At 38.2% G+C, this 14,509-nt stretch overlaps 1 protein-coding gene across 6 annotated transcripts in view; it reads right to left on the bottom strand.

The window, feature by feature from the left end:
• Positions 1-14,509, bottom strand: part of SORCS2 (sortilin related VPS10 domain containing receptor 2) — a 559,071-nt gene that overhangs the window by 81,458 nt on the left and 463,104 nt on the right. For all 6 annotated transcript variants that reach the window (XM_065659847.1, XM_065659840.1, XM_065659855.1 and 3 more), the window contains exon 9: positions 3,240-3,419. In XM_065659847.1, the coding sequence (XP_065515919.1) occupies positions 3,240-3,419 (180 nt within the window). The remainder of the gene's footprint in view (positions 1-3,239; positions 3,420-14,509) is intronic.

The following is a 14,509-nucleotide window of genomic DNA, read 5'->3' as shown; positions in this document are numbered from 1 at the left end:
TGGTAAAAACGGTGCTGCATCATGAATACTTTTGTTTCCTCTCTGTTTTTCCTCTCATTCTTGTTTAATGAATATTTAATGATTTCATATAACCATCAAATGGGAGTCAGGCTCAAATTTTTCTCCATTCCCACTCCCAGATAACCAAACACCAGGATAACCTTTCTTCTCTACAATATGGGACATAAGTGTTTGAATCTATCAGACACAGAAAGGTTATGAAAAAATCTCTTCCAATATCTCAGTTAAGTTCTCTCACTGCTGCTCTATAAGATAAAAGCCAACCAGTACTTCAGCAATTGCATTTTAAATGAAATGTTTGAAATAGTACAAAAGTTTCAGGCATCTATCTACAGAGCAAGTTCAGAATTTTTGGAGTGGTGCATTAGCCTAAAAATCTAACTAACATAAAATTATGGTGTGTAAAAATGGTAGCTTTAAAATATTCCACCGCCTCTGTAGGATTTTCTGTTATTTGTCCTGTGACTGACATACATACATGCCTGACTCTTTCTGTAAATGCTGTATGCCATATCTACCTTCTGGATTCAGCTGTGAAGCTGTGATGTTGAGGCACCCAAATGCTTCTATACTTTCTCCTCCTTGACTTAGTTCCCTAATCTAAAATTGGGAGATTTTAATCTTTCTACCAAGAAGGGAAAAAGAGTGACATTAATAATAAGTTGCTACAGAAATGAAGACATTTCAACCCTGTGGAGTGTTCAGTTACTCGGATGAACAGTCCAGTAGCTGCCCAAGACAGATAAACATGGGAAAATTCAAAAGTGTTTTTCTTTTGATTTTCTTTGGTTTTTTGGATTATTTCTCAGAGCACCTATTTTCCACAACAGTTCAGGTGTTACATCTTCCCTAGTACTCTTAGAAAAGCACTTTGCACCTTACAAACCTATTTTCTAAACAGGCTTTCTGCCATGACTATGTAATTTGTGACACATTAATTGCTGTACTATTACATTATTTATTTTACAGCCAAACAATATTCTATGTTATTGGTAGCAAGAAGCACAGTTCAGATGGCCCAACAGTGTTTACCAGAAGCAGTTACTGAAATACAAAAAATAGTGCTACACAATATAAGCTTGTGATTAAAATGTAAATGTATACGATTTGTTGTTTGGGAAATAAAGCATGAATAATGTGTACTGTGACTTGTGTAGCTCTTATCTATATGAGGAGTCACAGCAAGATCCAGTCTAGAAGAATTACATTAGTATGCCCATTTTGTAAATATGCCTATATCACATTTGTGACTGGCTCACTGTGGTATCACTTGACACAATTTCAAGGACATGCTCCTTTTGGACAGTGACTTAATTCTTCTTCTTTCTTTTTCTTTCCTTGTTTGAACAAGTATATATGAATTACTCCCCTTTCACACACACAACATGAAAAGCAATATGATATAAAAAAGATAAAGCATGTAAAAGAAAATTAATGCAGACAGGTAGAAACCCCTAGAAGATATTTGTAGCAGGTGTGTACATAAAAGACTAAGTGAGGTCAGCAGAAGATAACAAAGGCAAACAGCACAAATTTTAAGTGAATTATGCACTGATGGAAAGAGAAATTGTCAGCTGTTGAGGACTGTTGTTGTCTCTGTGTTCCACTAAAGATTCCTCTTCCCAAGAGGGGATACTTGCATTAAAATGCCCAGAGAGAAAACCTGGACTAGACCAAAAAACACCCCATCAAGAACTGCAATATGTGTTATATTTATTAGCTATTTTGTACTGTGCAAACAACCCATACATTACTTGTACATGAGTACTTGATCACATTCTAGTAAAGAAGATGAATGCTGTTTATTGTATAAGCTATCTAAAGAAAGCTGTAGGCTTTCTTATTGTAAGCAAATATAAGTGCTCTCTTATAATGCAAATCTATTCCAAACATGGCTTTAAAAATTTAAGTGTATGGCTCCATGTGTATTGTCTTTCAATTATCATGTGCACATTTTCTTTTTAATGCAACCCTACATATTAATCCAGCACACACAATAATCTAGGATATCTCTTCTCTCTTGTGCCCTCAGTAAGACTATGAAATTCTGAAATCACCAGTGAAACTGAATTAAGTGAATAACTTTTACAGACAAAAGGACAGCCAGGGCTGGCATCTCTCTATAAACTCGCTTGAAATTACATGGTACATGTGACATAGGGAGTAGAGACTACCTTTTAGCTTTGTATCGTGCAGGAGTGACCAGGAGCAAAGAGATGCAAAATAATGCTCTCAATAAATCACCTTGTGGGAATGTGGCTACACACAGTGTATAGCTTCCCTCATTAGGAAGCATCATTTATAAAATGGTAGAGTCCAGACAATAATCGGTGATAATGATAAACCGTTTTTGGTTTACTACAGTCATTTGGAAAGAAAAAGATCAACAAAGATAGAGGAGATAAGGGGGAAAAAATTGCTATCATTATCCCTCACCAAGAAGAGTCTAATTACAGCCATTTAACAACTCTGTAAGCATATGATTTGTATCCAAAGAAATCTGGTGCTCTTATAAAGGTTTTTATTTATTTTTTTAATTAACTAACACCAGGCAGATTAGAGTGTAACAGTGGACAAACTAGGTCAGACCTAAGATCCATTATTTTAATATTCTGATAATGGCCAGTCCTATGTGCTGCAAGAAACAACAGAACAAGATGAAATTTACACCTTATTACATTTAAATGTCATCATCGACAGATGGAATTGAGAGCAATTTGTGCTACTCTTCCAAAACACTATATTCTTCAGTCTTTTACTTTGCCAAGTGCACTGATGTTAAAATCCAAAATAAATTTGTTTACAGGAGAGTTTGTCTCATACCAAATGCTGTTGGCACAAGATACCTACTGAAAGCAAGTGGATTTGCTGTCCAGTATCTAATTTTGTCAGTTCTCCACCTGATAGAGCTGACACATGGCACGCAAGACTCACAGGATCACTTTTTAAGACCCAACTGGCTAAAAGATGTGCTGCTCTAAGTCAGAAAGTGTATCACTAAGTCACCTAGAGGAAAAAAAGCTCTATGTAGGCAGCTGTGTAACTTCATGCTTCAATAATAAACTCTGCTGCCAGCTTCACTTTTCAATATCTTTAGAAAGACCCTCAGCTGATTGTGGTTTTGCACATCTGTGGAACATCTTACCAAGTATCTAGTTCCTAGAGCACACAGCACATTAGCACATAGACTACGTGCATTGGAAAAGATAAAGACCTACCTCCAGAATATCTATCAGGACATTCTCTTCTGGCTGCTTTGTGCTCCGGACATTCTCCAGAAGGATAGAGTAGTAAACACCTTGCGGGTCAGACTGGTACAGGTTGTACGTGTCTGTCTGGTACCACTCCTGAACAGCCACAAACACCTGGTTTTCATCTGTACTGATTATCTGTAAATCCTGTAGAAAAAATGAGACACAGAATGGTTAAATTTTCCATCATTTCTATTTTATAGTCAATAAGCTGGCCAGGAGATTTTAATATGGTGGGACAAAATATGCATCTGAAAGTTCAGTAACAGTAATCACTCAACTCAATACTAACCAACATGCTGTACCCCACCACTCCGAGGTGGTCAGTCACTGCCTTTTGGCTACAGGGTATAAAAGCACAAAACAGCATGGGGAAGATCAAAATTCTAGGTAACTTTTAGTTTGCCAATGACACCAAGCTGTGTGGTTAGGTTGATACACTGGAGGGAAGGGATGCCATCCAGAGGGACCCTGACACACTTCTAAGTTGGGCTGATGCCAACCTTATGAAGTTTAACCATGACAAGTGCAAGGTCCTACACCTGGGTCGGAGCAATCCCATGCACAGCTACTACAGGTTGGGCAAAGAAGAGATTCAGAGCGGCCCTGCAGAGAAGGACTTGGGGGTGTTGGTCGATGAGAAAATGAGCATAAGCTGGCTTCAGTGTGCGCTTGCAGCCCAGAAAGCCAACCGTATCCTGGGCTGCATCAAAAGGAGTGTGACCAGCAGGTCGAAGGAGGCGATCCTGCCCCTCTACTCTGCTCTCGTGAGACCTCACCTGGAGTATTGTGTGCAGTTCTGGTGTCCTCAACATAAAAAGGACATGGAACTGTTGGAACAAGTCCAGAGGAGGGCCACAAGGATGATCAGGGGACTGGAGCACCTCCCGTATGAAGACAGGCTGAGGAAGTTGGGGCTGTTCAGCCTGGAGAAGAGAAAGCTGCGTGGAGACATAGCAGCCTTCCAGTACCTGAAGGGGGCCTATAAGGATGGTGGGGAGGGACTCTTCATTAGTGTTTGTAGTGATAGGACAAGGGGTAATGGCTTAAAACTTAAACAGAGGAAGTTTAGATTGGATGTAAGGAAGAAGTTCTTTCTTGTGAGGGTGGTGAGGCACTGGAATGGGTGCCCAAAGAAGTTGTAAAACCTCCATCTCTGACGTTGTTCAAGGCCAGTTTGGACAAAGCCTTAGGTGGCATGGTTTAGAGTGAGATGCCCCTGCAGGGATAGGGGGTTGGAACTGGATGATCTTAAGGTCCTTTCCAACCCTAACTATTCTATGATTCTAAAATTATGAATGTTTAAAAGCTGTGATCTGCTTTTCTGCTTTGACATTTATGAGGAATGATTTCCTGAAATAAAGGAAAAAAAAAAAAAAAGGAAAAACAGTAAATGGCTTTCCAAGATCTGGATGAGAGTCAATGAAAGACTGAAACAACATAAACAAAGCTAATCTAAAAAATAATTCTCAGGTTCCTAGAGAATTCAGAACTATTTTGTCCAGGGTGAAGCATAACATAGAACAGATATAATTTAAGCAGTTACACATAGGAAGCAGTACATATCCTGCACACAGCTCATGTATATTATAGTATATAAGGCTAATTTATCTATGTAGACAGATCCACTTAAATATTAAACAGTAATAACATGAGAATCAACATTCTGCATTCGTTTCTTAAGAGTTTCAGGTATGGATATTGCAGCAGCTTGCTTTCACTTTTCTTCACTCCAAACTTCTTTCTCAGACAAAAAAAAGCACAGCTGGGGAAAACAATTTAACACTAATAATGAACAGAACAAATAAAGCAGGAAGTAAGAACACTGTACTAAGCTTAGCAAACAGAAGAAGATTAGTTTGCAATATGATATGGCAGCATAAAGGCAGTTGTTGGGACTACATATGAAATGGCATCTAGCCACAGGGCCTTAACCTTGTAAACTCTTTATGATTTTGGTGCTTAACTGTGACACTATATCCAGTTCTGTCATCTTATTACAGGAGAATATTAACTAAGGCAAAGGAATGAATATTAAATAAAGGTACCAAAATGTCAAGAGAAAATGAGTTTGGAAAAAAACAGCGTTCCTTTTTTTTTTTTTTTACAAAAAAAAAAAAAAAGAAAAAATAAAAGAAAAGATCTTTTTAGATCTCTAAGACAGATATAAAATAAGTTCTATGAGAATCCAGTTAAGATTGAAGAAAATGAGAGTAGCAGTGTATGGCTGAATACTTGGCAAAGCGGGGTAGTCACACTTCAGGCAACATACACGATGTGACTGAGATCATTAGATTTAAAAAAGACATCAATAGAAATAAAATAATGTGATGAAAAAAAATATGAACAAAAACTGGCTACTAAGTAATCCTTTAGTTAAATGTAAAGTATTTATACATGTGACATCTCAAAGAACGTCAGTGAAGTCTCCTATCAATGACAGCTCAATGCTATTTTGAAAGACATTCATGTTGAACTATGTACTAAAGTAGATATTTGTTTAGCATCCCATGAATAGTTGCTCTTTCCTTGTTACTCAAAAATTATTCAGAAGCAGAAAGTCTAACAGAAATGTCTGCAAAACACAGCAACCATTCCCAACAGGTTTTTTGAAAAGTCTCTTAAGTGTATGGAATGTTTCGTCTCCTGCCTTAAACCTTAAACATGAGGCTGGGTAGCCCCACTTTAAACTGCACCCAATGTTGAATTCATCTCTTCTTTTGCTGTATGAGAAAACTTCCCCTGATTATCAAATAAATAAGGATGGAAATGAAACAGAAAGTCAGACAAAGAAATAAAGAAACAGTCATCTTTTACTGCGAAAATCTCTATAAAGCCCCTACTCTAATGCTATGCCAGGAGCTTTCAGCAAAATTACCAGCTATGTTATTATAATAAAACATTTATACAGTACCATAAACAAATGCAAAACTCCAGTGAATGGCACTTTCCTTGCCCCAAGCACCAGTGGTGGCAGAGGTGACAGCTGTCAGGATGGGAACAGTTTTGGTTCTCATATCTCAGGGTGAGGTAGGAGCTGCCGAGCCAGTGGAAACAATGCACAAAGAGCTGAAATGTGTGGTGCGGAAGGACCGGAAGATTAATTCTGGAGGGATCAGGTGAAGGAAAGAGGGGCTGGACAGTTTAGTTTTCTCTTGGCAATGACTGTCACCAAGAAAGAGATTTGTACATGCAGACTGCCGGATGACAATTTTTTCCTGGGGCAAGAACATAACAGATCCTGGTTCTAGCAAGTGAAATTGTCCTTCATGGTCTTGAACTTTTTTCCTTCCACTCAGAATTTACATTTTCAGATTTCCATTTCAGCCTTACCGCTATTTTCCTTTCATAATGATTTCTTTTCCCTCAAGGCCAGGTTGGATGAAGCCTTGGGTGGGATGGTTTAGCGTGAGGTGTCCCTGCCTGTGGCAGGGGGGTTGGAACTAAATGATCTTGAGGTCCTTTCCAACCCTAACTATTCTATGATTCTAAGAAGCAAACCAGTCCTACAATAATCCTGCACAACACCCTCTGCCCAGTCATGATAATTTTCCTCTTGGAAAATTAATTGACAAAGTAAAGAAAACTGCAAATTTCATGCCTGATTCTTAAATTTAACTTTCAAAACCCTGGATGACACAGACTGCTGAAAATCTAGCTAAAGCACAGTCCTGTCACTCTTGTACTATTCTTATCCTGGAACAGTGAATTTAAAAAGAGGAAGAAGACATTGATTGACAAATACAGAGGCCATGTCGCCAGTGTGCCAAGTCCAATCCTTCAGCTCAGCTACCTACTGTTCAACAGATGACAAGCACATGAAGATGGGATGTCAGCAAATATTGCCACATAGAATTTACTGTCACTAAAGAGTTAAATAGTAAGGACACCTGAGAAAGAAGAAATATCTTCACAGAACGAATGCAAGATTTTATTGCTTTATCTATTTCATGGCCACAGATACTACCTTAAGCTGTAATTTCAGCAAATCTTGTAAGGAAAACATTTATTCTGTGGTGATTTCATGCTTGGACTACTGTAATTGCCTTCTTGCTAGACCTCCTGCTTTCTCCCTCCACAGTCTGCAGGCTACTCAAAGTCCTGCTGATCATCTAATTTTTCTGTAATTATGCTATTCACCTATGATTTATTCAAATTCATTTATAAAGATCTCCTTTACTGATGTGAGAGATCTTCAGGATTTGGAACATTCCTTACTGTCACTACTCAGATTTTTATTAAACTCCAGACTGCTTTCTTGTGCATACTTTCAGTATTTGAGCTCTTGTGCTTTCCTTTCATTTCCATGCTCAAATCAGAGTCCACAAACTCTCAGGTGCCTCAAGAAAGCATCATTTTCCAGATTTGCTGTAGCAAGCATGTTGTTTCCTCTGTCATATGCCCATTCGTCCATGGACATTCCTTCTCTCATCTCTACTGCTTTACCTTTGCTCTGTCCTGTCTGCCATGTCTTCTCTGTTCCATGTCTTGCTGCCCAAGCATCCATTCCCTTGCCATTCTCACGTCTCTCTTCCCCGCCCCAAGCTCACCAATGGCAATTTGTATCAGCAATAGACTGATTTCCAAATACCAGCATTCTCCATTTACTTTATCTCATCTTTTCAGGCTGTAAGCTTTTGTACAGTTCTGAAATGCTACGAGTTGTATTGTCCAAAACACTTTTGAGTAAATGTATCTGAAGCACAGCAGATGTAAGCACTCAAGGCTGTGTAGTCTCAGCCTTGACCTCCAAATGCATCAAATTTATACCCCTGTAAACTCTCAAGTACATTTAAGGTAACTGGATGGCACATATCCCAGAGATAACATTCCTAATCTTCCTTGTCTGGCTGAGTAAAACAGTGCAAGGAGAGAAATCAATTACGAGTTACACTGTGAAGAACAGTTCCTTGAACCTACCTTGGATCGATTTGTACAACTGGGGATCCATACAGCTGCTACAGCTCAAGTTCACTGCCTACTGCCATGACACTGCCCGGGAAAAGAATATTTCTCCTGCATCAAATATCACTGCTACCTGTATTTCTATTTTCTTCCTCTTTATTCTTTGTTCAACAGCCATTCCAATGGACTTTCAGAAAAATGGATAAGTAGTCCTGCTACAGCTATAAACTGCCTTTCTGCCTGGCACAGAGGACCAACTTGATGCCTCAAAAGTGGCAAATGGCAGAGATGGTGAAGGGGCTACCCAAGTAGAGAAACAGTTCTTGGTAGACTAAAAGCCTTGCTAAATGAGTTCTCATAGCCTCAGTCCTTCATAATCATCACATGGCCAAAGCCTCAAGAGAACTTTGCTAACAAAAGGGCTGCAGGAATCTCTCCTGCCATTTCTGCTGCTAACAAATGGACCCATTTAAAGAATCCTTGAAAAAGCGAGAGGGAGATTGACAGAGAAGGGAATATATGCTTCAAAAGGTTGATGGGAATTCATGGATAAAGAATAAAACTGCTCAAAATATCTTACTCTTGAAAGTGTTACATCTATTATTGAATGATACACACTACTTTGGAAAAAAACCTCTGGTTCAAACAGTGACATATTTCAGACTTGAGGTAAAGAAGAGGTGGGCTTGTTTCGAGCCCCTCAGGAGGGCACAAAGTGATAGTCAAATAAAAAGCATATATGGAGTTAAGAAAAGGCATGTATAGGAGATTCCTACTACCAAGAATATATGAAAGACTAACTTATCTCTAAGGCAATAGGATTTTTTTTAATCTTTTATTTCTGTTTATTTTCCCCCATATTCTCTTTTATCTTTGTTGCCCCCCCCCCCCCCAATTTATGTTATTGACTATTTCACAAGATTCAAAAGACATACAGAGATAGAAATAGATGAAGGAAGCTTTTTCCACACCATAGGTTTTCAGAACTAAACTTGCTGAATTGCAGTAGGATATTACAGACAATAGAGCTCTCACATTAAGATTTTGTAGCTGGCATGAACAAATGCAGAATCAGTGAATGCCCTGTATCAGTTCATAATTATCAATGGAGTTTATTTACAAGAGGTGGGAAGGAGACTCAGAATAATTAAATTATTCCAAATTCCAACAGCAAAACTACTATGATTTGTAACAGATTCCTTGGTTTGGTCAGCAATTTTGTCAACAAATTTTTCGCTTAAACTCTCAGAATGAACTTGTTCCCAGTTTTCCTGTTGATCACATTAGAGCATGACTCAACATCCTGAATAAGGAGCAGAACCCAATGTACTCATCCTTGTCCACACCACACTTCTCTAGGAGAGGGCGATCAGAGCTGCAGGAACCTTTGTGAAATACAAGTGTGATGACTCCCTGGACAGAGCTGACCTGCTTCTCCAAGCACAGGCAGCAGAGCCCTTATTCCAGGTTGAGAACAGCCCAAGGGGGAATGTTGGAACTCCCTGGAACACTTCTGCATGCCTAGCCAGCCATTTCAACACAAAAGTGCAATCCTGCTGTTCTTGGCTTGATTTTCATTTCATATTGCCTTCCTACAAGTTATTAACTTATAATCTAGTTTTAGCAGCACAGAACAAACAGTCCTAGTGAAATGGAATGTAGTATAAAAAAACAAGTCCTTTTTTTAAAACAGCAGCTCTGAATTCTCTTTTCTGTTTTGAGAAGCATCCAGGCAGCCTTCAGTATGTTTTTACCAGCCTTTGCTACCAGCCTGCAGCAGCTGCTGGCACTTGACTCCAGTCAAACTCAGGAGACAGCTGTGTGATTCAATGTAGTGTTAGTATTGAACAAGCTACTAAAACAAAAATAAATATAGCTCTTAAGAACTCTTTTAGCTCTTAACAGCACAGAAAAAAAGCTAAAATATAACAAAATTTACCTGAATTCTGTTCATTAGATGGTCACCAATGACTCTGCCCTCTGTACGTATATGGAGCTACAATGTGCTAGAAAAAAGTGATGTAAGTGGCACTGTGGAGCTGAAGCCTAGAAACTTAGCACATGTAAAACATAGCTGGAAGCTGCTTTTAGTAGGCTTTGATTCACAAGTAAAGAGGCCTCAAGATATGTCCGAAGATGAACATCACTTTTTAGGTTCCTCACTGGGGATACATTTGGCAAAATACAACATAAATGCAAATACAAACAATATAAAACAATTTAATTTGATTGCAGATTTTCAAGCTCTTCATATCAAAAGGAAAATGAGACATCAATAATGTTTTCTAATTGCTCAGTCTGAAAATGTTTATTCTATCTGCATATGTACAATCACCATGAAACACATCTGTGCAGCAAAAGAATAGTATCTGAAAAGCCCAGCACTGTTCCTTCAGGCTAGAGGCTGGTGTGCCAGCACAGTTTTTCTAACGTCAGGCACATCCCTGACCAGCCTGTAGTATCTTCTGACTTAGATACAGTCTTCCGTCCCTGTACACAATCATTGCTCAAAAACTCTGGTCAGTGACATGCAGCACTTTACAGAGACCACTTGGAAAGAGATTTCTTGAAGCCTCATTCAACTCCTTTGAATAAAATGAAATAAAGCCTATAGCAGATCCACTGGTTAGGCAGTGTCTAATACTTTAAAAACCCTGAAACTCAGTTCTTTCAAAAACTATTTGCTTTAATCAGTCTTAAGAAAAAGGAAATATCTTTGTGAATTCTTTTGTTCTGTTTATCTCCTACCACCATAAAAGTAGCCATTCTTCAGTCATGTGTTCTAGTTGTACTCCTTATGTGCTGATTTTCTGCTTCTTTGCAAAGTAATTTCATCAGTAAAATTTCATCAGTAATTTGCTCACATGAATCTTTTCCCTTCTGTTCAAGCTGGATTGGAAGATTCATTTCTACTGTGCTCAGATAATCCTCACTGAAGTATGATGTGATAAGAAATTTCTTCTTATTTACTTCAATGTCTAAAATTTCATCTGTAATGTGAAGGTACGAAAAGTATCTTTTCAGAAGAGGTTAAAATCTCTTACATTTACCACTGCTCTAATGGATGTCTGGCTTTCAGGTCCTCTTACTGAAATTTTCAGCTCTGTTGTGTGCAGATACCAAAGAAACTTCTCTTGGAGGCATCATGAAAATGTTAAAGAGATACAGTTTATTTTGTTCCACTCATTGGGTACTGCCTCAACTAGGAAGAACACAAAACCATCCCTTTCCAAATGACACAGTCATCCGGTTTCCAGCTAGCTATTGACTCTATCCAAAATGAAACTATTAACTCCTAATTTATTTATTCAGTCAAGCCTGGAGTTAATCTGTTTAGGGAAAGAAAAAAACAAACCAAATAAACAAAAAACATATTCTTGAAGACAAAGAATTCTGCATGCAGCACCATTTCAAACAATCCAGACTACATATGACACAGACACTGGGAAGTTATGCCTGACGCTTTTTGAGTATGTCAGAAATGCACTCAGGAAGAGCATATGCCAAGTAAACTAAACACCCTTTGAAGATTAATGGCTTTTAAGGCTAAAAGTGATTATTAGATCCTTTAGTTCACTCTCTGCTATTTTTCCAAGCATAGAAATTACCAATAATTATTTCTGCATATTTTATATGATACATATATTTTATAAGATGCATCTATTTTATAAGATGCATAAGGAGCGAATAACTTCTCTATGGTTAGAAGAAATCTCTCAGAAAGGCACTCAGTTATGATTTGAAAACTTCAAAACCCAGAATATCTGTCACTTTCCTTGGCACTGTTTCAAGTACATAATCACCAACATCATTAAGAAGTTGAGCTCAGTTTCTAATTTGGATTCAGCTCCCAACTATAGTGGGTCTTCCTCGACTAAAGTGCTTTTACGACTACGTATTTTGTCCCCTTGAGGAGGCTTCTTCACTGCAATAAAGATGCTTCTTAATCTGCCTTTCTGAAAAACAAATTACACTTTTTTTAAGGGCTATTTTTCACTGAGATCACTACACTCATTTATAGTGCAGTCCCACAAACACAACAGAGGTCATCATGGACTGCAGAAATAAATGACTGTGGAGGATTTCTTAAACTGATTTCGCTTCCAAGGAAAGCTCCTTGGGACACAGATCTAGGTTACCCACTGCGTGCAGCTGTCTCCAGCCCTCCCATAATATTTGCTGCTCTTCTTCACAACTGACACAAGTTCACTTATTAAGAATGTGGATGCCTATAAGGACAACAGTCTTATAGTTCTTGCGTTCTGGCAACCTCCACTGATTCATTCTGATCTGTCAGGCAGCTAGATCTGAACCCAAATAACATGCCCTTTATTAATATAGTGTGCTGCAATATTGATACTTAAATCAGAGGCATGTGTCATTAAGGAGGTATAATACACATCCAACTTGTTTAAAATAATTTACTTCCCCGAATGCTTGAAGTAATCACTCACACATGGAATGTGAACTACCATCTATAACATCCATAATCATAACACTTTGTACAACTCTGGAAAGGCTGAGTTAGCATATTCATCTTCTATGTGACAGCAGAACCAGAAAGGACAGTGCTGCCTTGGCCAAATGCAGCAGATTACTGGGTGTGAGAAGGAAACTGCAATGGAAGGGTGCAGATTCCTCCTGCACAGGCCATCCAGAAACAGAAAGAAGAAATGCCCTGGTCTATCTTACAAAATTTCTGCCCTACTGTTTCCCAACATGCAATATTTTCCCACACAAAGCACAGTCAACACCTGCACTAATGTGCTGGCACTTCTTCAGGAAATTTGCCATGGGCAAAATATTCGCAGCTTGGGGAATGTTACCTGGTTAAAGTTATTTCCAATTAACACATGCTTTACATCACTAATTAGTGTATTGATGAAAAAAAAGAGGCATAAAAATCACTTACGGAAACATCCTTCCTCCCCTTCTCTAAGCTCAGCTTAATCAAATGCCTCTTCTCCCCCACTGCTACTCTTGACTCCCTGTTTTCACCTTGTCTTAATTTATTTCCTTCCAGCTCCTTCAGTGAGGCAATGTGCTGTGCAGGGGTCATCTGTGGAAGGGTTTCTTTCTGCTGCTCCTTGCTTATTCTTTGCTTTCTCCCTTGCCCCTTACTTCTTTTCTTCTACTCCAGCATGGGTCATACATGGGCTGTGGTCTCTTGGAATGTCCATGTTTAGCATGTTTTAAAATTTTAAAATGAATATTCTCCTGCTGTCTTCCCAATTACAAATTCCTCACGAGAAAGCATACAGGCTATTGTGAAGGACTTAAAAACACTGAAATAATTATGTGGAAGAGTTGATTTATTTACCTTTCGTTACCTATATATTTCCTGTCAAAATAGATAAATATAAAGCTACATCTGTAGTGCTACTAGAATACCCTAATTTCCTATTCTTGTTCAACTAATATATGAGGATTTGATTTGAGGATTTTATTAATATGCTCTATATTTAAAACCAGATTTCAGTTGGTCCATTTGGACTAAAAAAAAAAAAAAAAAATCAAGGATGGAAAAAAACCCCTATTAAGCACATTCTTTGGTTTAGAACAATATCAACAATAACCCCTGCCTTTCATTAGATGAGCAATCAATTAAAACTGTGCAATTGAAGACAAGCAAAGGTAACATCTTAGTTCTTTGCTAAGTAAGTGACAGAATCACACCGTATCACACGAAAGGGCAGGAACCTCAGAAGCATGGTGGGCTGCATGGCCAGACCAGGTTACTGAGGGCTTTATCCAGCTGGGTCTTTAAAACTTCCAAATAATTTTAAGTTCAGGATTACAGAAGCCTTCTAACTATAAATAAAGTTAGCAAACAAACACTGTGCAACACAAAATTTCAATTTAATCAATTAGACCATCTGTAAATATCTCTCTGTGCTTTAATGCTAATTTACTATGCAAATAGAGAAACCCTGTCACTATAAAAATATGCTAGTCTGAATGAACCTCTCAACAATCCTTGTGTTTTTGTTAAGCATTTAAAGTCCAAACCAGGATTCTGTAATGAAACGGAGCACCATCAACTGGTAAAATTCTCTTTATATTGCTATTCATGCTTATACCAGAAAGCACCACGTGGAATTAAACTGTAATTGATTCTTGAAAGATCACTCACTCAAAATCATTACATTGCCATTGGGCGTGCAGTGCTACTTCATGGAAGCAAAGTTCAGAAACTGCTGCGAATCTGATGACAAATAAGCTAGCATATGTTCTTACCCTCTATAGTTTATGAGCTCCTACATTGCTAGAATAAAAATAAGAATAGTAGATTTGAGAATATACCACAATCAGGTTTCAGAAGTCCTTACAAG

The sequence above is a fragment of the Lathamus discolor genome, chromosome 1, assembly GCF_037157495.1.
Source record: "Lathamus discolor isolate bLatDis1 chromosome 1, bLatDis1.hap1, whole genome shotgun sequence".
Taxonomy (NCBI): domain Eukaryota; kingdom Metazoa; phylum Chordata; class Aves; order Psittaciformes; family Psittacidae; genus Lathamus; species Lathamus discolor.
The sequence above is the reverse complement of the archived record's forward strand: the minus strand, read 5'-3'. Positions and strand labels throughout refer to the sequence as shown.